Here is a 27836-nt window from a genome sequence, read left to right as displayed (position 1 = left end):
CAAGCAAGTTGCAGAGATAACCATTTAGCTCAAAAAGTGTGACAACTTCACAACCTAGAACACATCAATATGTCTGAAGCTTATCTCTCACTTTGTTTCCTCTGCCTTCTGACTTTTTCTACAGCTTGCTATATTCAGAACTGCCCTCGGGGAGGAAAGCGGTCCTTTACAGACACAGAACTCAGACAGGTACTGTACACTTTTTTAATACTGTTTAAAGCTTTTAAAAATGTGATGTTTTTAGTACTTTTTAAAAGTTTAACAGCATTTCACTGGGATGTAGGTCTGATATAATTTCTCTTTGTTGCACTGGGTAGAGCAGTGATCTTCACAGACCTTTTTCACACTTAGCCCAGGAGCAGTGTCTGGCTAAGTGGCTTGCTCAGAGTCACACAGTTAGGAAATGGAGTCTCTCAGAATTAAACCTTGCACCTCTGGACTACAGGAATTACCTCATTAATAGCATTGTAATCCTCTAAGCTAGGTGCCAGGCAAATCACTTGCACCTATGGCTTTTGCAAAGATCTTACTGAATGATATATTTTGGGCTAGCTAATTTAATAAATCAGCAATCTTTGAATGAAATAAGGATGTCAACATGTATTATTCATAGATATGGCAAAAAAGATAAATGATTTTCACAGATACACTTACTAAAAGACCAGTACATTACTATTAGACATTTCCTGAGATTTAGATACCAGAAAATAGTTTCTGAATTTATTGTGGTGCTTACCTAAACATTAAAACATGGAGATTAACATTTGTGGTATACTATTCTTTTTCATTTTAACTATTTATTTCCTTGGATTGTTAAGTTAACTTTCTATCATTTTTATTTACATCAGAATACAAAGAATCTGTGATGTTTCTGGAGATTTCCATCAGATCTTCCAAGCTGCATGTCAGTAAACATTTCTAATGTTATTTTGCTGTAGTCACGGAGGATAATATGCATTGCATATGTGAGACACCAGGACCAAATAAATAAATAAATGCAACATAATAAACACAGAAAAAATATGGGAAGTACATACAGGGGCTATTACTGGTCACAGGTGGGTAGTGACAATGAAAATAGAAAGTCCTGGTGAAATGGCCATGTAATGTGGTCAATGCATAGTGTGTGTGTGAAAAACAGAAGGTTGGTACGGGGTTACTAGAATGCAAGGTTAGACACATCAACTATAGCAAATTCACAATTTTACTCAGAATTTTAGGTTAGGAATTGTATGATCTTCTGTGAGTCGAATTGGAGATCCCAGTATAACATGCTGTAATAATTTATACTTCATCTCCCATTGTAAGATGAATCTGCTTTAACATACAGGTGTCCATCTCAGGTACTGTACACTGTACTTTGGAAGAATTAAATTCAGATAAACTGCTTAAAGGTTGACTATAAAAGTAGTATTAGGCACTGTAAGCTTATTTTTATCTCACAGTTTTGACTAAAAGTTTCATTTGAGCTCCTTGAATCAGAACATATGTCTTCAGTCCCCAGATTCTGCTGTCCCACATCTCCAACAGGTTGCCAGCATTGCAGGGAGCATGTTTCTAATCCTCTTTGGTGTATGAAAATACTCGAGTAAGCATTTCTAGGCAAAATGTGAAATCTCCTGGACTTGAGCACCTTCCCTGAAGTAGTACATTTTTCCCCTGTACTTCTCATATTGTCCTCTTCTTGAAGTATTTCATATGTGCCTTGATATAAGGTGTTTTCCAAGCTTACAAGCTTCTCTTACTCCTGTTACCCATATTATCAATAGAGACTAATTCTATACTATCTTCCTGTAGGAAGCTCTAGGGTTCTCTATTTTTCAAGTCTTTAGTTATAAATAGCAAATGTATTTCTTTACTCAATGTATCCAGCAAAGGTTGTCACAGTTTTTGAACCCCCCCCCCCCCCCCCGCAGAGTAAGTGTAACATATCTTTATGTGGTGCCTCTTTTTTGAGCCTTATAGAACTTTTACTGCATCAGCACATTAGTCTGGTGACTTAGCACTTAAGATATCTGCCTTATGGCTCCAGGGTCTGAGGTTCAGTCCTGATATCTTGCCACTGTTTGCATGTATTCTATGCAATTTTTCTCTCAGTACACCAGCTTCATTCCAGAAATATGCTGGCTAATTGGCTGCTCTAAAGTATGTGTGTATGTGTTTGTGTGTGTATACTTTGCTGAATCATGTAATGTCAATAAAGTGGACTGATGTGTGCTTTGTTTTAAAGTTTTTGTTATTAAATGCAGGAAATGCTGATGTTTGATACACAGATTTTCCGTGTGGCACATAAGGTCTGCTTGTGTGCTGGTAACTTTAAGATGTACTGCAAGATTTCGCATTAGTGGTAGAAGTGTGTGTGTGTGTGTGTGTGTGTGTGTGTTTGTGTGTGTGTGTGTGTGTGTGTGTGTGTGTGTGTGTGTGTGTGTGTGTGTGTGTGTGTGTGTGTGTGTGTGTGTGTGTGTGTGATTGTTTGCAGGTTAGTGCTAGATTAAGGGCTAGGTAAGGTAATAGATTTAGTGTTGTGTTCATATGTTCCATCTGGTCAGTGTTTCCTTTTGTCTAGTGTAGTTGTACTGTTAGTAAAAGTTTTTTTTCTAATAAACTGTTGTTGGGAGTTAGAGGCAGTGGCAGGGTTAGGGTTACCACACATAATTAAGGTAAGATGTGGTGAAGATTCATCCATGTTAAGAAAACATAAAGCTGGTTATGACTGAAGACACAATTATATCATTTTTGTTCTACAAAGAGGATTATCTGCTCCATTTACTGCCAGTTACAGAAAAAAAGTGTGGAGCATGAACAGTCTTACCTGAAGCTTTTTTTAAGCACTTAGCACTGTCAGATGGACAGCATATAGAAACAAGGTGCCATTCTGCAGTACTAATGATTTTAAAAGCTGTTAGATACTTCATTCTGCAATATTTTTGTTCATAAGAGTGGAAGTGCCTAACAGCTTTTAATTTTTTTTTACTTTTTGCCTCTGTTCTTTGCCAGCCTTGAGGATCATGACTCACGTTAGGGCATCCTTAACAACTTTATCATTTTCCACGATTTTGGAGTGTAACAGCAATGCTCTGTACATTTCAGGTCTGTTATTCTTCCCTTCTCCCATATTGTGTGACAATTGCCAGTAACAGGACTGTCACTGTGTAATAACTGTCGCAATTTAAAAATTCTGTTTGAAATAAATTTATAAAAAATATCAGTAGAAAGTTGCCAATCATTTACACTTTGATAAATGCATGTAAAATGTCAAAACAAAATTATCAAGAATAGTTACAATGCCCTAACTCCATTTGGAGCCATCACAATGTATTAATCCACTGAAAAAAGTGTGTGTGTGTGTGTGTGTGTGTGTGTGTGTGTGTGTGTGTGTGTGTGTGTGTGTGTGTGTGTGTGTGTGAAGTATATAGAAGCTGTCACAATCCACATTATGAAAAGGCAGTGGCTAGATCTAGTAACATGCTGATTTTTAAAGATGGTTAATACAAATAAGAGAATGGCTACAGAGATGCCATTATATTACCTGTTAGTTTGGCTATGCTTACAGACCTGTGTTCCTTCTTAGAAACTGCATCTTGCAAAATACATACTTAGGATCACTTTAGAGTAGGTAACTAAAACGGTACACTTTTGTGGCATGGTGACTCAATGGATGAAGTTTCTTCGTCCCAGATCCAGTGCCTTGCTTCAGTCCTGATCTCTAGTTACTGTATGCATAGAGTAGACAAATTCTCTCTGTGCCTATTTGGATTTTCTCTAGAAAATCTAGTTTTCTCTCACCTCTCAACACATAGTGATTAAAGTACTTAAAATAACATATCTGTAAATACACTGTATTTATTCTACTCTTGTGGCCAAAAGGGTTCACAATGGACAAATTCAATTATCTAGTCAAATAAACAAAAATAAACTAAAAGCCATTTCCCTCGAAGGGCAAGATGATACAGCTAAGATGTGAAGTATTGAGGTGATGAACCTGGTTTGTGGGAAAAAATCTCTTACAATTAAGACTGAACATCAGAACATCAGAACTAGAAATGTGCAGTCACGATTGAGTTGACAGGTGAATTCAGTTGAGATGTGAGGAAAGGCATGACGTTAACAAGAAGTATAGACAATGAGGGTTATAGCGTTGAGTGCCTTCAAGAAAGCCTTCACAGACACCAGTTATGATAAGGCTGTAACACATGAAAAGAAATGTACATTACGGTGCACACAGGATCTGGGGAACTGTTTAGTTCTCATCTTAGCATACTGACTAGACTAAGTGCTTCCATTTACTTCTGTCAACAGATGTTTGTTTCTATACATTTTTTTAAGAAATGGCACTAAAATGTGATTAATAGCATCAATGAATTTCAGAGAAGATAAATTATCATACAATATAAGTGTCATATAACAGAAGAGTTTAGTATTTTCTGAATAGTCTGTACTGACCAAGTGGTTACTTTCTATAAAGACATTCTATATTTTTATATCTCCATACTTTTTTTTTTTTACTTTTTTACTACAGTTTACTAATTTGTACTTTTTTTATTTCTATTCTGTTTATGTATATCTATTTTTGTTCTTTCTGATAGCTTTTTCTTTTCCTTTTTTGGGGCTTTTTCCCCCAGGTCTCTGCTGAAAATGGGCCACTGCTCCAGTCAGACTAACTCGACAAACAAATGTAAAATAAAATAAATAACATCAATTAATTTTATAGAAGAGATAAAATCATTAGCAGTGGGTATCAGCTACAAAATAATGAATGAAGAAAGTAAATAAGTGCCCTTGCAGTCATCAGCAAACATTGTCAACCACACTTCAGAGATATTGGCTTGGGGGTCTGCAAAATAAATGACAAATGGAAGAGGGCCCAGCAACAATCCCTGTCATACCCCTTTAGTTACAATTTTATATTCAGAGATAGTACCAGCAACTTTCACTACTTGGGATCTGTTGGATAGCCCATGCAGTCCAGTAAACAACTTGTTAAGTTTATTTAACTTTTCAAGAATACCAGCATGATGAATTGTGAAAAAGTCAGATAAAGATAAGCAGAGTACACAGAGTGACCACTGTCCACATCCTCTCTTACTTTTTCAAAGAAGTTTACTAGGTTCTGACACAGGATCTGCCATTCACAAAACCAAGCTGAGTGAGTTCTAGATCAGTAAAGTTTCCTATGTCTGCAAAAATGAATTCTGCTATGATTTGTTCCATGGCTTTGCTTATAAGGCTGGTGAGGCTAATGGGCCTATAATAACCCGAGTCTGTAGAGGGGATGCCCTAGTGTAGAGGATTCACAGTGGCTGACCTCCAGGCTTCAGGGACAAACCCTGTGGATAGGCTGAACAGTTTAAGTAGAGGCTTGAATAGTGCATACTGACCACTAGTGAGAATGCAGCCTTGGATGTTATCTGGTCCCAAAGAAACATTATTTTAACCTTTAACAGGGGTTCTAAGACATGCTCCAAGCCGATAATGGGAAACTAATTTTTCAGGGATAGTGGATGCAAAAACATGGGTAGGTGGGGTAAAGTTATACTAAACTTATTTGCTAATATATTTGCTATGGCCTTGGGATTGAAATGAGTGATATTATTACACATGAGGTCAGTCCATTGTTGAATATTATTCCCTAGTTTCCTGAATTAATTGAAGGTAGATTTATAGTTTATTTTGACATCTGTAACAACCTTAAGTTCATACTCTGCTTTATATTTTTTTAATAGTGCCCTTACATTCCTTGCTGGTATAGTTTACTGGGGTCTTGAGGTAAGGGGTGAAGATTTCTTGCAACTTTTAATTATTTTCTGTCTCTCATTATACAGTCTTTTTTTAATATGAGAGTTCTATCAGAGAGGTTTAGTCCTGAATTTACCATTATATTTAGGGCAGACAGGTGCAAACATTTCTATGCAGGTGTTTATATGCTGGTAATTATTGGAGAAGAATGTGTAAGCCCTCTCTTTTGAGTCCACTTATGGGGAATTGTTGAGAATTTTGTGTAGGTTTACCCTGGATAAGTCCCTAAAGATGGTTTCATTGATTATGGGGTAAAAAATACATTAATACCTATTTGTTATTCAGGCTGGCCCACTGGATACGTAGTCCCTTTTCAGGAGCAATGTCAAAAGTGACTTACTCAGGATCACACTAGGGCAAATAAGGGCTGAAGGAATCAAACCCTGTACCACAGGTACTACAACTCACAGCCTTAACCCTCTGTGTGAACTGACATACTTTAAAGCTTCCATGCTCAGTAATCAGAGCTGAGCTGCAGGGATAAGAGCACTACATCCCAATGACTTGACCACCAGAGACACTCTTGTATGGTCTCGAATCACTAAATCAGTCTAGTAGCAATATTGTAGAGTTCCATAAATCTCATCATGTCTTATTGACCAGTGCATAATATTATTTTAGTAATTTTGTATCTTAACACTACTGTCCTTGACAATAAACACATTATCTATTTTACATTGTCTGCTAAATGGTCAAAATGGCAATCAGCTTCCTTTGTTACATTCACCATGAATGCATTAAACAAGCTTGGGCTGAAGACCAAAACAAGTGCTAGTTCCAGTTTCACTAGGATGCATTGAGATAAATCTCGCCTTACTCTTTGCTATTTATTCATATATCAATATATCATAGTTGTTTCATCTGTCCCTAATATTCACAGTCACCCATAAACATCATATTAACATTATTGTCTTATTTAATGCTTCTGTTTTATGACCACATCATTTGATCAGACTGGTGAAGCACGACCTTCCTCTTTGGAATTCATGCTGATGTTTTAAATAAACCTTTTTTCTTTCTAATCATAACAGCACTATTTTGTTTCTAGCAAGGAATTCCAAATTTGTTTCAACAATAATGCTCTTGCTTACAGGGCACTAATTACTTGCCTCTCTTTCCTTGAGTACTTCTTATATAATATTTTGAATAGCTCATTTTGCATTTTGTCTCATGATTTTTGCTATCCCTCAAAGCTGCATTTACAAAGGATATGCTTACTGCTAATCTCTGCCAGGCTTTAGTGAGCACAAACCTACTTAGCCAGTAACTAAGAGTTACAAAAACTGTGATTATGAAGAACTGCAGAGCCAGTGGTTCTGGATGATCTATTGACCATCCCTCTGCTGTACGACTTTACTCCCCTCCTCACTCAGAGAAAGAGTTCTAGTCTTCTACTTTATTTACCTTCATTAATTTCCTCAAGCTGAGCACCCTGCAATTGATACTAGGACAACAACAGGTAGTCATGTACCAGCAATGTGTTGTAACAGTGTACCTAATATGGAGAAAACTATTCACAGCAGATTGGTAAATGCAGTAGTGTAATGATCAACATTATCCCCAGCTCTCACTGCTCTGTTGATCTTATGGCCACTTTCTTCCCCCTATCCAGTGTGACGCAATAAAGTTAAAACCATTTTCATGGCCTGGCCACCTTACTGCTAATCCAGTCTTTTTCCATTGAGTTTCCTCTACTCACACCCGTCCCACTCAGGAAATATTAGAACATAGAGATGATATGATGCGTTTTACTGGAATGATGTACACTTTATGCTACAGTCATTCGGGCTTTCGGACTAACATGAATCCTTCATTCAGAGTTGGGGAGTTACTGACAAGTACATACAGCGCCTTGAGCAGGGGAAAGGAGTACATAATTTCTGCCCCATTTGTTCAAACAGTTATTTTGAAAAATACCCATATGAGAAAAAAAATCCAAGTATTATGTAGCTCAGATGTTTAGACCAATGAAGCAGGCAGCTAGAAGAGCTGAGAGAGAAACAGTTAAGAGAGAGAGAGAGAGAGAGAGAGAGAGAGAGAAAGGTAAAGACAATGTGTGTGAGTGTGTGTGTGTGTGTGTGTGTGTGTGTGTGTGTGTGTGTGTGTGTGTGTGTGTAAGCCTGAAAATGTAGATGGCAATCTTCATGGCCTGTAGTAAAGGTGAGGGCACATGAATGATACATTAGAAGTATTCAACATTAATACAAGTTATCAGGTCTGACAATCGAAAAGTTATTCACTATAAACAGAACTGTGCAAAAAGATTACTTAAATCAAGAGAAGGACAACTTAAAGGCATAATTTATTCATCTATCTTACTGTGAAAACTATGTAAGATGAGATGTTTTGGTAAAATAATATAAAAGCAATAATGTCCAGATCATAGTGCTGAGTTATGAAAAAAAGCAGGGAATGCCAAAAGATAGATGTATGTGGCATCAGTAATTTACTGTCTCCTGAAGAAGGGCTCCTGTTAGTCTGACACTTAAGTAGCTGAATTGTAAACTTCTTCTGAGCCAATTAAAGGGTATCACATCATCTGGGTTATAGTTTTATGCATGTGATTCAGCATGGCATTTCAACTGCTTTTCTTTTATCTCCTCAGGAAGTGAAGTTACAATTTGTTATAAATGAAGTGATGCAAACAGCTTGAGTGTTTTAGAAATCATCATCCACAGCTCCAGGTCTCTTCTCTTTCTTGAACTAAGAGAAGAGAGTTGGGTAATCAAGAACAAGCCGCCTTAGTCAGGATAGATAAAATGTACATTTCCACTTTTGCTGATATAACAGCAGTGTGATTAGGGTGTCCTGTGTGTCATGCACTATTTGTCTTAGTGCTTGAACATTTTTTAAGATACAGATTAGACTAGATACTTTAATTAGTATTAGTGTTCATAATATGATGAAGACCCTGTTATAGCACTGCGTAATACTTATTTGACAATTGTGTTATAATAGTAGTGTCACAGAGTTCTGCGTTCATTGTTTTTTCAAGTTATTTATTTACTAATTTACTAACTGATGACCCACAAACAGTCTCTGGTTAAGTGACTTGCACAAATTCACATCATTTGAAAGAGAAGATTAACAGACTCATACCAGGCTTACAAAATGCTCATTAGCAACTAATAGCCTTTACTTTGTCAAATTTCCAGACTCACAGCCTATTGCCAGTAACTCAAGTATACTACATAAACCCTTATTCAAGTTACTGTCTCACTGAGCTTTTTAAGATGAGTTGATGCAGCCAAAACCACTTCTGCTACATTTTTCAGTTTTAGAACTGCCACTGCAGAAGGTAATGCATTAGCCAGTAGTTGAACTGTTACACCTTTTTCTTTGGAAGGAAAATTTAATTTACTCAAGATGATATGTCTGAAGTTTTATTTTTTTCAATATGAAATTCCTACCCACTGTCTTAAGAAGTTCAGAAGTTAAGAGGATTTGGTCCAGATCTGAGTGCGTCTCATTCCATATTCCATGAAGTGCACACATGACTGACTATTCAGAATATGACTAGACACTGTTTACAGATAACAGGTTCAGATGGAAACGTTGCAAGCTGCTGTCAGTTAAGCACATGGGTGTCGGAAGGTGCTGAAGGCTTAGGGGAAGCAGAAGGTAAAAGGGTAACTTAGCGATCTAAAAGGGCAGTTTTTTAGCTGTCTACTGCCACAGCAGAAGCATATCTGTGACCCCAGATGTATATAGTGTAAATATGAGTTATATTAGGAATGACTGCAGAATAAAAGTTATAGAAACATATGAATTAAGCTAATGTTGCACCTGTAGGGTATGTGATCCACTATCCATATATTCAAATGTTAGACAGAAAAGTGCATAAGTAATGTAATACACTTACCCCTGCCACACAAGGAGAAGCCACCACAGAAGGGTTGTGGAAAGGTGTTAAACACTTCCTTCAGACTGTTAAATGCTCAATCAGACTTTAGAAAAAAAGTCTGACTGAAGTGTTTAACAACTTCCCACTGCTCTTTTGTGGTGGCTGCTGATTGCTGTTAATGCACTAGTGTGTGACTAGAGCTTAACAGTAATAACAGGTACTTAATTCGTTAAGAACATTTCTGATGTTAGAATGGTGCTGAATAAGCATGCTTTTTACTCAAATTCAAAGCATAATCATGGTGATCCATATACTACAAGTCATTATCTTTTAAAAATAAAACATAAAATGTATCACAGAATATATAGATGCTGGAAGTGTCCATAACTCAGGTTGTAGAAGTGTAGTTTGATACAGGTGTATTGAGGGCTTATGCCATTGACCCACCTGTTCCACAAATGGCCCTTCTCAGAGGTGTGCACAGTAGGTTGCAATAGCTTGTGTTCAGGGTAGTGAGGGCTGGGAACAGTTTGGTTATTATTTCTTAAATTCTCCTTACAATCAGACCTTGGAGATGTGCACAGAAGGTCACTATAACATTTTTTGAGACTGAGGAAAGTGTGATCTTTATTTCTAATTTTGCTCACAATTAAACCTCAGATGTATATATAGAAGGTGCCTGTGGGTTTGTGAAGCTGTGAGTGTGGTCATTATTTATTTAACTTTTCACACAATCATATTTCAGAGATATCCATACAACATCACTATAGTTTGTGTAGGGGCATTGTATTGTCTAGGAGCAACAGGCTGGAAAACATGACTGATATATTTTTTTTTCTTTTTTCACAACTGCATATCAGAAGTGTATATGAATATACATCTGAGATCACCAGGTTAACATATGTTACTATATGTTGATTGTTAGAGGGATACACAGAAGATAGCTGTCTTTTGGGGGTGGGGTGAAGAGGGACAGTAGCAACTTGAAATAAATGACTGAGACAATTTGATCACTCAGTTGTATCCCAATCTAACACGAGAGGGATACACAGAAGCTGATTCTTTTTTTTCTTTTGATAGAGAGGTAGACACAATTCTAAGATAAGATCCATGCATCTCTACAAGCATTTATCTTCTCAGTTTATTGGGAACTACTTTCTGTGAACTTTGATCATTACACTTTAGGTACAACTAATTTCTTCACTGAAAGAAAAAATAAGACTGAACGTTAGTTACAAGTTTTGTACAAGCCATAACTTTAACAAAAAGCCAAGGGAAAAAAGTTCTAAATTATATCAAACTGTATCTAGAATCCCATGGCTTTTGAGGCTTGAGCAGCCGACAGCTTAATTCTGTTATTTCTTCCACATTTATTTCACTGCAGTCTTGGCCATTTAGGGAGCAGAACAAGGATGCAACAAGAAAATGAAGAGTGAGAACAATTTTCTTTCTTTAGCCATGATTTTATTCATGTCATCTTTGGCTCAAAAAGTATGAAAAAAAGCTCTAAAATGCAACTTAGGGCATCTAGAACTCAATGGTTTCTGACAGGCTGTGACCTCTGGTTTAATTTTATTATTTTTTCCTCATTTATTATGGTGTAATCTTGGCCAGTTAGGATATACTGAAAGAATGAAAGAAATTAGAATTGGGGAGTCCACCTCTACAAAGAGAGCAGCCACAAGTGCAGTCCCTCAGGGATCAGTCCTTAGTACGCTCTTTTTTGGCATTTACTTCTCTGAAGTCAAGGCCAATGTCACTGGTCTCTAGCTGACTAAATTTGCAGATGATTACAAATTAGGAGTTGTCATTGAATCCCACATTGACATAAATATTCTCCAGGACGGCCTGACACAGACAAATAACTGGTGTCAGAGCCATGGACTAAAACTAAATGCCAAGAAATGCATAATAGTATCGTTCGGGAAGTCATCCACCCCTAGTAACTATCATATTGACAACACACCCCTTACAGTTGACTCAGCAGTCAGGGACTTAGGGACACAGATAGTAATCTAGCCTTTGACCATCATGTGTCTATAGTGGTGAGGAAATTCTTCTATGTTGCACAACTTATAAACAAAGGTATGGCATCTAAGTCCAAGGAAGTAATTTTTCCACTGTATTTGACATTCATCAGACCTTTCATTGAGTGCAATGACCCCTTTGGTATGTACCTTACCAGGTATATCCACCAACTGGAATGTCCACAGAGTTTCCTCACTAAACATATACAGGGCTTAAGTAAAATGTCCTATGCAGACCACCTCAAGGCTCTATCCCTGTATTCTGTCTCCTACAGGCTTTTAAAGGGAGATCTATGCCTGATATACAGGGCATTGTCAGACCCCACTCTGATGGCTATCTCCTGCGTATCTGCAAAACAAGCAGCATCAGAATTACCCATTCTAAAGACTTAAACCTTGCCTGGGATATAAATAGGACCTGCTGGAGAGACAGGTATGTATCCCAGAGATGACCCCATTTCTGGAGTAGGCTCCCCATCCATGTGAAGCAGAGGTCCTCCCTAACCCAATTCAAGTGTAATCTGACAACTGGATGGGGAAAAGGAAATTCATCCCTGGTTTGGCACCTGTATCTCTAATGGACACCAGCAACCTGTAAATGGATCTTCTCCCAGGCCCTAGATTGTAAATGTTTCATCTCCTAAGCCCCTGCTTACACTTATCAAGGGTATCAGAACTTGTCAGAAATTTGGGATGCATAGCTAGGCTTAAAAAGGCCCTTGTGGTCATTAGCCTAGTAAACACCTATGAACCTATTATGCAGGAAAATCTGAAAAGTATAACAAAGCATGAGAAAACAAGAAAAAAGCAATCTGAAATGTGGCAAGGCCAAGATGAGGGGAAAGTAGGGAGTGCACTGGGGTATGTAGGGGGGCAGTTGACACTGGGGGGCCATGGAGTCCTTTTCCTAGAGTTTCTTTCAACCAAAGTCTGGAGTCAAAATATCCAGTACTGCCAGGGACTGCCCCATTTAAGTAGACCACACAGTGTATCAGTAAGGTTTGTTACTCTCAATAAAACATTTTTAACTGTGTAACATCTGAATAAGAAAAGAAAACAAGCAAAATGCTTGCTTTTGTCAGATTTCTGGTATATAACAATCCTTCTGATTGTATCGTTATTTACTACTTCATATCATATACCTGGTTGCATAACAGTGTTAAACATGCCCTTGCAGACACACACCTCAAGCTGTTTAACTTAAATTTAGCAAGTAGATTTGTATCTGATGACTGGCACAGTGCAGTGGTGATGCCCCTTCATAAGTCTAGCCTTACAACTATCCTGGCAGTTAAAGTCCTATTAGCCATATAAGCATCATGTAAAAACCATGGAGTGTATTAGCCTCATGTGCAAAACCATGGGGTATATTATAACTAATCTCATAAACTGTGATATCAAGACTTGTTAAACTTGACCTCTAAATAATACTTTGTGTTTGCGAAGGGCAGATCCTGGTAAACTTCAAAACAGTTACAGAGGCTGTAGATGGTGCATGTGCAGTGCATGTGGTATGTCTTGACCTGTAGAAGGTCTGCAACACCATTCCCCATGCTGGCATCATACAAAAGATAATTGCTTTAAAAACTGACCCATATGTGGAAGAGTGGATAGCAAACTGGCTGAAAGACAGAACACGTAATGCAAGTTACAGATGTCTCATCAGTAAGTATAAAGTGTACAGTGGTATCTTTCTGGGCCCAGTGTTGGGGCATCTCATTTCAGTATTCACTTCTCAGATCTCTAAATGAACAGCCAAGACCTCTGGCTAACAAAGTTTGCAGATGTCTGCAAACTGGAGGTTGTTGTTAAGTCACATTATGACATCCAAACTCTCCTGCATGAACTCTTCCTATTAAACCCTTGGCGTACTAAAATGAGCTGAAACTAAATGCTAGAAAGTGTAGGATCACATTTGTTAGACAACCCCTCCCCCTCATCCTACTATACAGACAACATATGACTACAAAATGAAAACTTTATTAGAGACTTAGACACATGGGCTTATAGCTCCTTCTCTTTTAACCATCATGTGACAACATTTGCCAGGAAATCCTTTTATTTAGCTCATCAAATTACCAAGGGAATATCATCACAGTCTAAACAAGTAATCACTCCCTTATACTCAGCTTTGATCATGACAATTATTGAGTACAGTTTCCCCTCTGGCGTGTATCTTAATAATCATAGCTAACAATTAGCAAAACCCAAAGGTTCCTAATCAAAAAAATCACAGGCCTAAAGTCCCTGAGCTATCAAGATATATACTTTATTCAGTATCTTACAGACTTTTGAGGGGAGATCTGTCTTGCTTACTATACTGTTAGAGACCCAGTTGTCCAATATCTCCACCAGTACTAGAACCATGGATCTAAGTCTACACCAGCAGATAAATACAGCACAGTGGAGAGGCATGCTTATAATGTAGCAGCTCTCAAATCTTTGGAATAAATTTGCCCTACATGTTAAGCAGTGTGATTTGCTATCTTATTTAAAACATAAACTAGTGACTGGATGGATGCCACAAATTTTACTGGTATGACCTTCCTGGGGAAAGTAAGTGCTGCCTCTGGGAGGGTTCTGGCAATGCATGAAAGGTCATAAGATTCATTAGGGTTGGAATATTTATGAATCTAAATTGATTTTATGATTTACTCCCACAGATTGTCAGGAAATCTTTGCCTACCCTCATAATGATCTTGAATATCATAAAGCAGCTGTAAGAAAATGAATGACGAATTAAATACTGCAAAATGGTCACTGCATTGGAAGTTATTCTAGGTCTAGTGGAATGCACCTGTGGCTGTTAACTAGGACATCCAAAGCCCATCATAGTACTCAGTGGGTAAAAGGCAATAAACATGCAGGTGTGCTCCAACTTATGGAAATTAAACTTTACTTGTAGGCCGTACATTTGTGTGTGTGTGTGTGTGTGTGTGTGTGTGTGTGTGTGTGTGTGTGTGTGTGTGTGTGTGTGTGTGTGTGTGTGTGTATATGTTTAAAGAACAACTGCAGCAGGGCTAGCCACCCGGCAGTGCGAACATTGGCTATAGATTATTGTTATTATTGAAGTGAAACCCCAATCCCATGGGCAAAAATGGGAAAAAGGGGTTGTGGATGGATAGATGAATGGATGGATTCTAAAACATACCTCTTAACAGTACAAAGTATGCACATGAATATTTCTTCCTGTACTTGTGTAAATTGTTGTCTTTACTGCTGTTGGTCCCTGGTTGTGGATGAAGAGTCACTAGACCAGCGCACTTACCTGGTAGACAAATAGCAATCAGTAAATAAATAAATAAACTCTCCAGAATTTTGCAGAACATTCATGGTTTTGCCTCATATTTTGCCCTGTCCCTCATAAAATTTTTGATTTTCTAATAAATCACTGAGGATCATACTGCTAAACTCTCCAGAATTGTGTAGAATGTCCAGATTATTGCCTTGTATTTTTGGTCTGTTCTTTATAAAATTTGTGGTTTTCTGGCAAACCACTGAGGATTCTACTCACTAAATAATGAGGCATTTGAGTCTGAGACTTCACATCTTAAAGAAAATGCATGCTAATGCAAAACCTATTATTCTAACATCTTTCTACGTTTGTAATAAATGCAGCGCCGGTTAGCTAGGGTATAACTATTCCCGGCTCCACAAAGACTCCTCTTCAATGTTTCCCTTGGAACTAGACAAACTTTCAACTTAACCACTCTAGCCATTCATTTCTCAGCCCAGCACTTGCTCAAAACGCATAGCAAGTACTTATAAACCCTAGCACTAGACCCCACTATACTGTACATTAGGACAAGGCTCTCTATTCAACCTTACCAGCTATTCAGTAAAACAGTTTACTGTACCTATCCAGGCATGTCCAAAGGGCAGTTTCAGGTGTACTCTCCAGTCCAACTGGTGAATATGGGCATTCTGAGGCAATGTTACAACTGCCTCATGTACACAGACAACCCTCTTCTCCTACCACCAAACACTAATACATGCGAGAGATGCAATTATACAGCCAAACTGAACGCTAAGCTCTCTCAACCCAAGACTGGATCAGACAGTCAAGAGGAGAAGGGAAATACTGGCATCACACCACCAGTCTCACATAGACCCATTAAACCAGCACCAGCAAAAAACACAAATAAATACATGAAAACATACTTGGAGACTCTAAATAAAAGTCTGCAAAAGCAACAGAAACCTCCAAAGCAGATATCCAAGCAACCTCCACCCCCCCCCCAACACAAACCAACACAAACCATGAAACACATACTTCACAAAACCAGTGTGCCACACAAGCACAGCCCTTAAGGCAAAATAACATACCCAACATATTAGCAATAGGTGACTTTATAGTCAGGCACACTGACATCCCACTCACTAGGCTGGATAAGGAGAAGGTTACTGTTAGCTGCCTGTCGGGTGCCAGGATCCACCACATAAAACAAGCACTCAGGTCACTCAAGACCAAGTACAAATACGACTCTGTCATTGTCCATGTTGGTGTGAATGACCTGAGCCGTACCTCCCTGGACTACATGAAAAGAGAAATGGAAGAGCTCTCTGATCACGTAGCCCAGGCCGGTATGACCCTGATCCTGAGTTGCATTCAGCCCTCACCAAGAATGATACAATGGTATAAAGAAAAAATTATCAATTTCAACAATTGGCTAAGTTTCTGGTGTCATTCAAAGGGGATCCAGTGTCTGTCTGCCTGGGATGACATGCTAGAGACGGCTTGCACATGTCACCCTTAGGCTTTCGAATACTGGCCAAGGCTCTTGCCACCCCCATAGTGCCTTTTTTAGGCAAGGCTCAAAAGACAAACCCACTGCCGTAAATAGCACAAGTAACAAAAAATCTGAGGGTAATGCGACTCAATGCCAGAAGTCTAAACCTCAAAATGCATGCACTTGAGGCACTCCTCAGTATAGAGTACATCGATATCTGTGCAGTAACAGAAACCTGGTTTAAGGCTGCAGAGAGCAGCCCAGCACTACCAAGCTACAACTCAAACCATACATTTTGGCCACAGAACCTGGAAAGAAATACAAAAGACGGGGGAGTATCCATATTCATCAAGGATACCCACACCTCCAGGTTAGTGGTACAGCACGATGCTTCAGAGATCATCCACGTGCAACTAACAATGGGCAAAACTGCAATTCAAATTTTAGCTTGCTACAGATCACCCACCATGTCCCAGGACCCCCATTTCGCATTTCTGGAAACACTGGAAAACATAAAGGTCCTACCAAACACCCTAATATTGGGGGATTTCAACTACCCAAACATTAACTGGGAGAACTACTTAAGTACTAACTCCCTTGCCCGACATTTCCTAGAATTTATAAACTCAAATGCTCTGGATCAACTGGTCAACACTCCCACCAGAGGTGACAACATATTGGACATGGTCATCACCAACATGGGTGACCGGTGTGCCACACTGGAGGTCAACCTCTCGCTGGTTAGATCTGACCATAAACAAATCACTTTGGATATCCACATTCCAGCCCCATCCCTGGACAAGGAAACTACTGTGAAAAACGAAGCACACTTCACGTTACGGTGGAATGTTTCAAAGTCCCCATGCTAAAGGATAATGCTGTCCAAGCTGCAAAATCCTTTACTAATGCATTCTACGGGCACCTACAAGAACGCATGGATCATGCTATCCCAAGCAAAACCAAGACTCACTCCTCCAAGAAAAGGAAACTAGTCTGGTGGACCCCTGCCATAAACAAGCTATACAATAGAAGGAGGAAACTTGTACAGAAAAGAGTAAAATCCCAAGAAGGGAAGACAGTCCTGATCAGTATCAGCAAGAAACTACGATCCCTCATAAAACTGTCCAAGGCGAGCTTCAAAAGAAAAATTGCCAAGGACTCTAAAGATAACCACAAGACATTTATTTAGCTATGTCAAGAATCTAAGTAGCAATGCTCAGATCTGCTCAGAGTTAATGCAGAATGGCACAAAATACACTGAACCAACTGATATTGCCAACATCCTGGCAGACAGGTTCAGTGCAAACTACACCCCCTCTCACTTCCAAAAGGGTCCATAACCATACCAGAAGAATGTAAAGCCCCTGAAATCACAGGCACTCAGGTTAAAACAGCCCTCTCCAAAGCCAAAAACACAGCATCAATAGGACCAGACAGTGTCCCAGTCTGCATCCTACACGAGCTCAAAGATGAACTAACCCCTCACCTAAACACACTGTTCAAACTCACCCTCTCCACAGGCTACATACCCATAGATTGGCACACAGCAACAGTTATTCTGCTCCACAAAGGTGGAGCCACAACAGACCCCGGGAACTATTGTCCTATAAGCCTGACTAGCTTGGTCTGCAAGGCTATGGAGCGCATCATCGTGGAACTCATTAACAGACATATTGGCAACCTCCAAACACTGGACCCTACTCAGTTCGGCTTTGTTAAGGGAAGATCATGCCTCCTAAACCTGGTGGACTTCTTTGAGACAGTTACCAAGGCTATAGATAAGGGAAATTTGGTACATACAGCATACCTAGACTTCACAAAGGCCTTTGACACCATTCCCCATTCTGGTTTTATAGACAAGCTCACCAGCCTGAACATAAACCCCATGTCACAAGATGGGTTGCCAATTAGCTCACGGACAGAACCCACATGGTGAGAGTTGTGGGAGCTAGGTCTGACTCTGCACTGGTTACAAGTGGCGTTCTCCAGGGCTCAGTCCTAGGACCCCTCCTGTACTTCTTAGAGGTACAGGCAAGCACAGGAGGACTATGGCTGACCAGGTTTGCAGGCAACTGCAAACTAGGGGCTATAATTGACTCCCTGGCTGACACAGACATCCTCCAAAAGGGTCTCACTTAAATGGATACCTGGTGTCAAAATCATGGCCTCAAGCTAAATGCCAAAAAGTGCATAGTCATCCCCTTTGGAAAAAACAAAGTACACACCAACTATCACATAGGTGGTAGCCCCCTAAATATGGAAAATGTAATAAGGGATCTGGGGACCCAAGTAGATAGTAATCTCTCCTTTGATAATCACATTGCCAAAGTAGTTAGAAAATCCTTCTATGTGGCCCACCTAATCACAAAAGGGTTTGCATCCAGATCAAAAGAGGTCATTGTGCCCCTCTACTCATCACTCATCAGACCCATCATAGAGTACAATGCCCCATTTGGGATGTACCTTACAAGACACCTGCAACAGCTGGAAAGACCACAGAAGTACCTCACCAAGAGGATCACTGGCCTCAAACAGATGCCCTATGCAGCTCGATTGAAGAAACTCCATCTGTACTCGGTTGCATACCACTTACTCAGAGATGATCTCTGCCTGACATACAAGGCCATGTCCAACCCAGAATTGATGGACATGCTCCACCTAAAGAAAACCTTATCCCCTCGAGCCACACGCTCTAGGGATCTAAACCTCACCACAACAATAAATAGGATGTGCTGGAGGGATAGATTCCTGTCCTAGTGACTTCTCATGCTTTGGAACAAGATTCCAATCTACATTAGGCAGAGCTCCTCACTAACATTCTTCAAGAGAAACCTTGATGAGTGAATGGGAAACAGAAAGTTTACCCCGGGGATCACTTCAGTGGCTCTGCTGGACAGTGGCACAGGGAACTAATGTAAGGGGACAGCGAAAGCCAGCACATTCTGGCTAGGCTTATAAATGCCTTTGGGCAGATAGCCTAGTACCTACCTATGACCCTATGAACCTATAAGAGCAATATTTAAAATCTGTCCCTGATTGTGGCCCCATACCATCCCCCATTATTTTGTATTTGTCCATATTTTTTTTTAAATAAGAAACATCTTTACTGGATTATCACTTATGACATAGGCAATCATGCATTTATATAAATGAAAACACCATATTGATATATTTTCAGATGCAATCATTATACATCACCTATACTCTTCTGTACAGTCATTGATAGTCAGATATTAAATGGCTCATTCAACTCATGCCTTCCCTTAAACCTCATTCCTCCTCCAAAACAATATTATGCATGTATTGTTCCCACAATTCCCATTTTTTCTATGTAATTTGCTCCTACTCATTTTTTTAAATATACTACTTTTAATTCTTTTGTCTCTGTTACAATATTCACTACTTCTACTATAATTAGTTTAGACTTTGATTTCCATTTTCTAGTAATTGTTGTTTTTGCAGTCACCAGAATTAAACTCAGCAAGGCCTTACTATGTCTAGGCAATTCCAAGTCTGTATCACAGCTTTTTGTCCAGAATTCTTAAGTGAAAATTGAAAGGTATGCAGAAGATTACAGTCCATCACTAATGCCAGACATTAAAGTTTCATCCTTCTATTGTTCAGAAAATGCATGTTGATGAAAAACCTGTTCTATTAAAATTTTAAATGAATATTTAATGTTTTAGTGGACCGGAGTTCCACTGTGGCGACCTCTAACCGGGAAAGGCCGAAAGACAACAACAACATTTAATGTTTAAAATTTGTCTCTGGTTTTGAGCCTTCATTTCCATTAATAGCTTTGTCCAAATTTCTTGAGAAAATAAGTTGATTGGTAATCTTCAGAAACACTTGCCCAGGTGTTTCCATGGGCAGCCAGAAAAAATGATTTATTATTCAAATTGTCTTTTTCCGGCTGCCTGTACTTGCAGTTACTTTACCAATGCAAATGCTTCCATGTAATCAGTGCACTGGCAGTAGTTTCAGGACACATAGGGTGCTGTTGAAAGTGGTGGGACACTCAGATATGTGTATTAGCTTTAATTTTATTTTAAATAAGAAAATGGCAATTCTTAGAGCACAGTTATGCTAAAATATCACTGTCAGTCTTCTCAGTCAGGTTTTAGCATATTTTACTATTAATGTCCCTGTAGATAACTAGATAAAACGTTGTATTTATGTGCACAGATACGCTGCAACTAGATCAAAATCTGGGGGATAAATATCCAGATTTGCATTAACACTAGGAGCAAAATAAAATGGCATAAAGGTTACAGGCTCTGTGAAGTGAACTGTATTTTGTTACTGCATTTGAATATTTTATTTTACTTATTTTTAATTCCCTTGTTGACTAGGTAGGCCTACTGGATGAAAGTGCCCTTATCAGGGGTGTCCCAGGAGCATTGTCTGGTTAAGTGACTTGCTCAGAGTCACACAGTAGATAAATAACGCTGGACAGAAGTAACCACTATATCCCGGGCTCCAGGAAACAGCACATTAACAACTCAGAGCCAGCCTTAGTCTTCTGCACTAGCTACCAGATAGAGCATTGATGCACACATATAGGGTTGGATACCTGGTTAGATTCGTAGCATACATTATGATTTTGTATTAATATAAACAACACAGTTTATGCACACTTTGTGAATTATGACCAGTGAAAGGTTCACTTTTAATGTCTGTATGCCTTTTGATTACAGTGTATGTCATGTGGTCCTGAGAACAGAGGACACTGCTTTGGCCCTTCCATTTGCTGTGGAGAAGACCTGGGGTGCTTTGTTGGCACCGCAGAATCACTGAGATGTGAGGAAGAGATTTACCTGCCATCTCCCTGTGAGACAGGTGGACGCCCATGCAGTACCAAAGGAGGGAGATGTGCTGCACCTGGCATCTGCTGTAATGAAGGTAATCTGGCACTTGTTTATTTCCTTAACATTTTTGTACTAGGATAGCACCATAAGCAAAGGATAGGCCTAGATTTACATATTGATACAGAGAGTACTCCAACAAGAATGCTGTTTTCATCTAAACGTAAGACTTCTGTTCTCTGAGAAAGTATTTTAAGACTCTCTGCACTGCACAGTTTGTTTGGTTTCTAGAGGCTTATACTTTTTTTACTGTGGTTGTTCCAGCATAATAAAGCTTACATACAGATGATATGTGAAAAGAAATGTTCCAAAAGAAAAAAAAATCACAAGCCAATCAATCAGACATTCAGATGGAATTGGTATGCTAGTAGAGTATGATATGACCAAACAGGTCACTTCAGTCAAAACTGTGATTGATCTCCAGCTGCTGGTGGGTGGGGGTATTTTATTTTCCTAAGCAGCAGTGAATCTGAGGTTAATTAAAATACGGGATGCAGGATGCACAGTCCCCTGTGTGGGGAATGTGGCTGATTTTGTCCCCACAAAATCATAAATGCAGATTCTTTTTCCCATATCAAATGCAGGCTTTGATAGGAGTCTTTGAAAACTACAGTGGATCAGGTTTCATTCAATGGTGTATCCTCTCATATAAGTATTAATTAAAGGAAATATAAATTAGTATTATATGTAAGAGAGGTAACAGTTAAATGCACAGCAGAATAACAAATTAACTGTCAATAATCTTTTAAAGTCTAGAAAAGAGTTTGCAAATTTTTGATTTGTAACTCATTACAAAGTTTGACAGTCAGTATATATATAGTTACACCATATTTGGTTGAATGGTCAGGCTTTGATATTTAGCTTTGGTTTACAACAGATCACAGCAGCAAATGAGGAAATTTCTGGTCCATGTAAAAAATGATGTGAAAGAACAATTACACTCCTGGAATTGTTGATGTACATATAAGGGGGGCACTGATATACAGCAGAATGGGAATGCTTGTGGGGGGGTGCAGGGGTGTCTGCACAAGTTATTTTGCCATCTTCCAGGGAAGTGATTGATAAGCATAACAAAGGGGTAGAATAAAGTGTCTGTTAATCTAGCCAAGAAGTAAATGCAGCTAGACCCCCAAAAAGAATAATAAGAAGAGGCATTTAAGAAAGACCTTTAACTTGGGGAAGGATTGACTGTTTCAAGTATGGTTAGAATGAGATAGCAGATACCAACTTATTCATTTAAGTGACCGCAGTGTATGAGACTAGTGGTGGCCATGTGAACCTAACTGAAGAGCAAGTGAGAACGAGTTAGGTAGGTTACAATATGAGGAATCCAATATTAGCTTTTGAATGGATAATAAGGTTTAGAAATTGGAGTATGTTTACTGTTGATGAGGGGAGGGATTTTGTGGTTAGAAATCTTAAAAAAGAATGGAAAAACTGTGACAAATGAATTAAACAACATAAGGAGACAAAGTGGAAAAACTGGAAGAGACTAGGTTTAAAGCACTCAAAATGCTTATCTTTAAATCAGGTGCAGGCATGTTGTTATACAAATAAGTAGAAGCAAGGTGGGGATTGTATATAGCTGTGTTACTATTTTTTTCTTTTTTTTTAAAAAAAGGTTATCTACTTAATTAAGAAGTGTAAAAAGCACACATGATGTGTTAAAAGAGAAATGAGCAGGTTAGGTTTGGTTATTTTGAAAGCAGAGAATTTATGGTAATGCAAAACTGATTGTTGTATTAAACCACAATTAGAAAGTGTTTACTGCAATAATAGCGAATAGGTTAGTGAGGGATAATCGACTGGGACCAGTGTGGTTTTATAAAGGTTAGGTACACATTTGACAATATTATGTTAGTAAACATTATTCATCAGGAGGTGGAATGGTCTAAAAACGCTCTTCTGATGATAAAACTGGATGTCGAGAAGGCCTTTGAGAGAGTACCTTGGGCATACCTTAGGGAAGTGTTGATTTAATCTTGCTACTTAGAAACATTCAAGCAGGGTCAGGCACAAGAATAAAGCTCAATGGGGGAATTACAAAGAGAATTCCAATAAGATGTGGAACCAAGCAGGGATGTCCCCTGTCAATCCTCTATTTACCTTATATATAGAACACCTTGCCCATAAGATTGGACGTTTGGAAATTAGAGGGTGGGGCACATCAGCCAGGGTAGTTAGCGATGTTCACAGATGATGTCATACTATTCTTGACAGACCCAAATAAAGACCTAAGGATGCTTTTTCAAATGCTAAGACAATTTAATTCAATGTCTGGATACAAATTAATGAAAGTAAAACAAAAACAATCAGTGTTAATTATGCACCATTATTTGAACAGGTAGAGAAAGTCCAGGGTTGTGCAGTCACAGTAAAATGAAATATTTAGGAGTTTGGATTTCAGGAAAGGCAAGGGAGTCATCAGAGCAAACATGGGGGGACATAATGAATAAAATACAGAAGATGATTAAGAGATGGAAAACAGTGAAAGTTAATTTTGACCAGAATGTTCAGGCAATTAAAATGTTTATAGTCCCCCTAATTATTTATTTTAGGCAAGCATTTGTGTGCCATCCAGACTAGCATAAATGGAAGAGTCTCTTAAAATTGACCTATAGATACTTCTAGAAATAACAGCCACTGGTGTACAAAGTGGTTGAAAAACACCAAGTACAGCCAATTACCATTCCAAAAATAGCCAAAAACTGGACTCGATGCTGTATAAATGTTTAATTCCACAATCAGATAAAATCACCAGAAGAATAAAAGCTATATCCAAAAAAGAACACAGTCAAGCGCTTTCGTCATTCAAGACTTCATCAGAACTGTTAACAGTTCAATAACTGTGACAATTTTGATGAAGTCTTGAATGACGAAAGCACTTGACTGTGTTCTTTTTTATATATACCTTTTATTCTTCTGGTGATTTTATCTGATTGTGGAATTAAACATTTATACAGCATCTTTGAGTCTGGTTTTTGGTTACTTCTAGAAATAATCAAAGGGCTAAAGTGAAATGAGAAATTCTGACTAGACCTAAAGAGAAGGAATTGTGTCAATACCAGATTTACTGGCATATTTTGAGGCAACTCAGTTTAGGTTAGGCTATTATCTGCAGGATAAAACTTACTTTTCAAATCGGAAAGAATTATTATTGAAGGATAAAGTTAATAACCCACTAGATTGGAAAATTGGGATCTGGCCCATTCAAAAAACAAGACAAAATGAAGATAGTTATGGTGTGAGAATTAGAAGCTCATAAGAGGAGAAGTTAATGAGAAAGTGAGATAATTAGTGGAGCTTTGAGCTGCAGCCTATAGCCAACGGAAAACCAGATTTTAGAATGGATATATCAATTACAAGGAGTTGTCTGACAAGTAATAACAAAATATTTTAGCTCTGAAGGGACTAGGACCTAAACCTGTCTTTTTAGTCAGCTCACCTGATGGTTTGGGTGCATGGAAGCTACATTGAAGCTTTGGAAGGAATCTGGCCAAAGCTTGGCAAGAGTCAGCATTTACTGTGATATTCATATCTGGGCACTCAGAGATAGTGGTAATGGAAGATCTGTATCTGTAGCCTTGTGAATCATTAAGTTACGTGACCATTTTGGGGTTTGTTACAGGATTGTTGCTGAGGTTCTTTAGTCATGATTCTTGGAGACTCCAGGAGTGACTTTTTACAAAAGTGTGTTTTCTTTCAGTAAACCAGGAGAAAAGATTATTAAAACCATTCTTATATTTGTAGGACATTCCTATCAATTGTCCAGATTTCTGAGGGAGGTCTCTATTTTTTTCTAAGACTGTTGCTCCATCCCTGTTAAAACTGGGAATTATTTTTCAGAAGTTCTACGTTAATAGTATCAACATTTAAAAATACCTCTAATTTGGACCCTTTCCCCTTATTTGCTGCTTTGCTTATGACTCTGGGTAAAAACTGAAGGATATGCTAAAGGGTATCTTCTTCACATAGTAACAGGAGAGTTGAGCTCTGTCTGGTTTACAAGGCATTATCTGATCTAGTCCCACTTAAAAGTACATGTCTGGAACTCACAGCCAGGGGAGATAACATGAGATCAGGGAATCTAATACTAAAAATAAGTATCAACAGAAAAAAGTGACAAATATTTTATGCAACACCTTCCAATACCATAGAATAATCCTTCCCTTATAATCAGGGCAAGTCATTATTTAACTCTCTTCAAAATCAATCTTGATACTTATATATGGGGAAACAGAAAATATCAGTATGGAATTATACCAGTCAGGCTTCATGAAGGTCAGCATGTCACTTGACAAATGAACCTATAAGCCTGACTTATAAAATGGGATTTTGATCACATTACCACTGTTTTGATTTGCAAATCCCTACATAATGCCACCTGTGTAGAACCTATAAATCTAATTGTGTTACTTGCATACCTTCAACTGCCAAGATTTTCAGAGAATGTTCAAATTTCTGCCTTATATTTTTATTTTGTTCATCATAAAATGTGTGGTTTTCTGGCAAATCATTGAGGATTGAAGTCACCAAACAATGATAGACATGAGTTTCAGACTTCACATGCATCTGAAAATGCATGATAATACATAACCTACTATTCTAGCAACTTTCTAAGTTCATATGAGCAATATTCAAAATCTGTCTCTATTTTGGGCCTTTGCTCCCTTATTATTTTTGGCTTTGTCCAGATTTTTTGCACTAAGAGGTTGAGAAGCATGGTTACTTGTATTTGACTCTTGTTTTTAAATCATAATACTACAGGCTGATAATACAGTCCATGGCATACATTAGTTATGTATCCCAACTTTTATGCATAATATTCATTTAACTATAAAAATTCAAATATGAAAATTTAAGCCATGTGACAAGATAGGTACCCAACCAAACCAAACCAAACAAACACCAAGGTACCTAACCAACATGTAAAAGATTTCTTTAAGAAGCATGCATTATGGTGTGATAGTCTGTTTTAACTGAGAAAATATATTTGTCTAGGGTGTCAGTGTCCTGAGTTCAGGAACAGAGCTGGTGTACCAGAAGGGGCAGCCAGTTGGGGGCATATAGGATGATGTAGATACTAGTTAGCTCTCATATTCTAGGAGGAGCATGTTTGCCTTACAATTTTCTCTCTGCAATCTCTGTTGGAGAACTGGGACCTTGTACACTGTCACCTGTGCAACAGGGAGAGTAACAAAGTGCCCTCTGCATGATGCATTTGTATGCATTCCAATGATGTAGTTGCACACTGCACCTTCTTTTTAAGGATTCTGATTGGTTTTCATTGGGTGATGGCTACTGATACCCAGTTCATGACTCCCAGGGTAATTCTTACTCCTGCAAGGCTCTGACAAAAGAGTATCCCAATGATCACTTAATATGAAACTATGGAGGTACTGAGGGAGGATGCTGAAGTTGGGAAGAAATCCTGGAATAAGTGATGATAAGGCTGAAGGTGAGGCAGGCTGCTAAAAACAGATAAAAAACTATGTCTCAAATAAATAGGCCCATATCAGAATGTGAGTTGGTTACGTTCGAGGTTTTGTTGCCTATTTCTGATTTGAAAATATGTACATATATGATATAAAATAATAGTGGAATTAGAATGTGTTGTTACACAAGGAAACTAATGTGTATGCAGAATATTGTATAGTGAAAAGAAGAATACAATCAGATTGTATACTCCGGTATATGCAATGTCTTAATGATCTATGTATACAAATACATTTGGCTGACATTTACCAAGAATGCATCTGAAATTGAAAATGTATTACTCATATTTTAGATTTCAGTATGAGGGTTCCAGTAAAGATGCCTTTTAACATGTTTTGTTTTCTCACTTTGTTAAAGAGAGCTGTGCAATAGACTCCAGCTGCTTTGAACAGGACAGTAAAAAAGGTCATCTTCCACTGAGAAGAAATGCCACTTACTTCGACAGTACAGCAAGCGAGTTTCTACTCAGGTTGTTAGACCTGATGAACAGTAAACAGCAGGATCATCCAGTGTACTGAATCAAACAGCATGGCAAACAAAAACTGGCTTCTTGCCTTCCAGAAACATGGAGATATGTATATAACCAAAAATATTATGCTTTTTAATCATTTTTCAGAAAAAAATGCAGTGAAATATTATAACTGCTGCTCTGTCATCTGTAACTTGTAACAATGTAGATCTGCAAATACTGTAAATATATAACAAATAAAGTATTTTATTTAGCTGTGATTCTGGTTTTAGTGTGGATTATTTTACTTGACTGTCTTATTCTACCATACATGATGCTAATGTCTATTATAGACAGTGACATAGTAACTGGCAAATGTGTTTATTGCATAAAAAATTCTATACAGCAGTGTAGGTGGTTGCATTGCTTTGAAGAAGTGACATTACCTTCAATTACAGAAATTTTAAACAAATCAATTATTATTTTTCAGTTTTGTCCACTCTACCCCAGAATTAAAAATCAGTAACTTGCTTGCAAAGTAGGTATAGCAACAAAATGCAAATGTTTGGGATCTACATGGTTTTACTGTAAGCTGAACACACAGAAACCTGAACTGTTGTTTCAAAATGT

At 38.3% G+C, this 27836-nt stretch overlaps 1 protein-coding gene across 1 annotated transcript; it reads left to right on the top strand.

The window, feature by feature from the left end:
• Positions 1–27487, top strand: LOC122795692 (vasopressin-neurophysin 2-like). The gene is made up of 3 exons (XM_044063989.1): positions 1–189; positions 21095–21299; positions 27116–27487. The coding sequence occupies exons 1-3, from the start codon at positions 70–72 to the stop codon at positions 27274–27276; spliced, it is 486 nt and encodes a 161-aa protein (XP_043919924.1). The 5' UTR covers positions 1–69; the 3' UTR covers positions 27277–27487.
• The last annotated feature ends 349 nt before the right edge of the window (positions 27488–27836 follow it).

The sequence above is a fragment of the Protopterus annectens genome, chromosome 2.part2, assembly GCF_019279795.1.
Source record: "Protopterus annectens isolate FY-2018-M chromosome 2.part2, PAN1.0, whole genome shotgun sequence".
In the NCBI taxonomy this organism is placed as follows: domain Eukaryota; kingdom Metazoa; phylum Chordata; order Ceratodontiformes; family Protopteridae; genus Protopterus; species Protopterus annectens.
This window is presented reverse-complemented; position numbering and strand designations above follow the sequence as displayed.

Excerpts from the sequence above, each read along its gene's own strand:
- LOC122795692 (XM_044063989.1), top strand. The coding sequence starts at position 70 with ATGTCTGAAGCTTATCTCTCACTTTGTTTCCTCTGCCTTCTGACTTTT. Across the intron at positions 190-21,094 it reads CAGACACAGAACTCAGACAG|TGTATGTCATGTGGTCCTGA; the intron begins GTACTGTACACT and ends TTTTGATTACAG. Across the intron at positions 21,300-27,115 it reads TGGCATCTGCTGTAATGAAG|AGAGCTGTGCAATAGACTCC; the intron begins GTAATCTGGCAC and ends ACTTTGTTAAAG.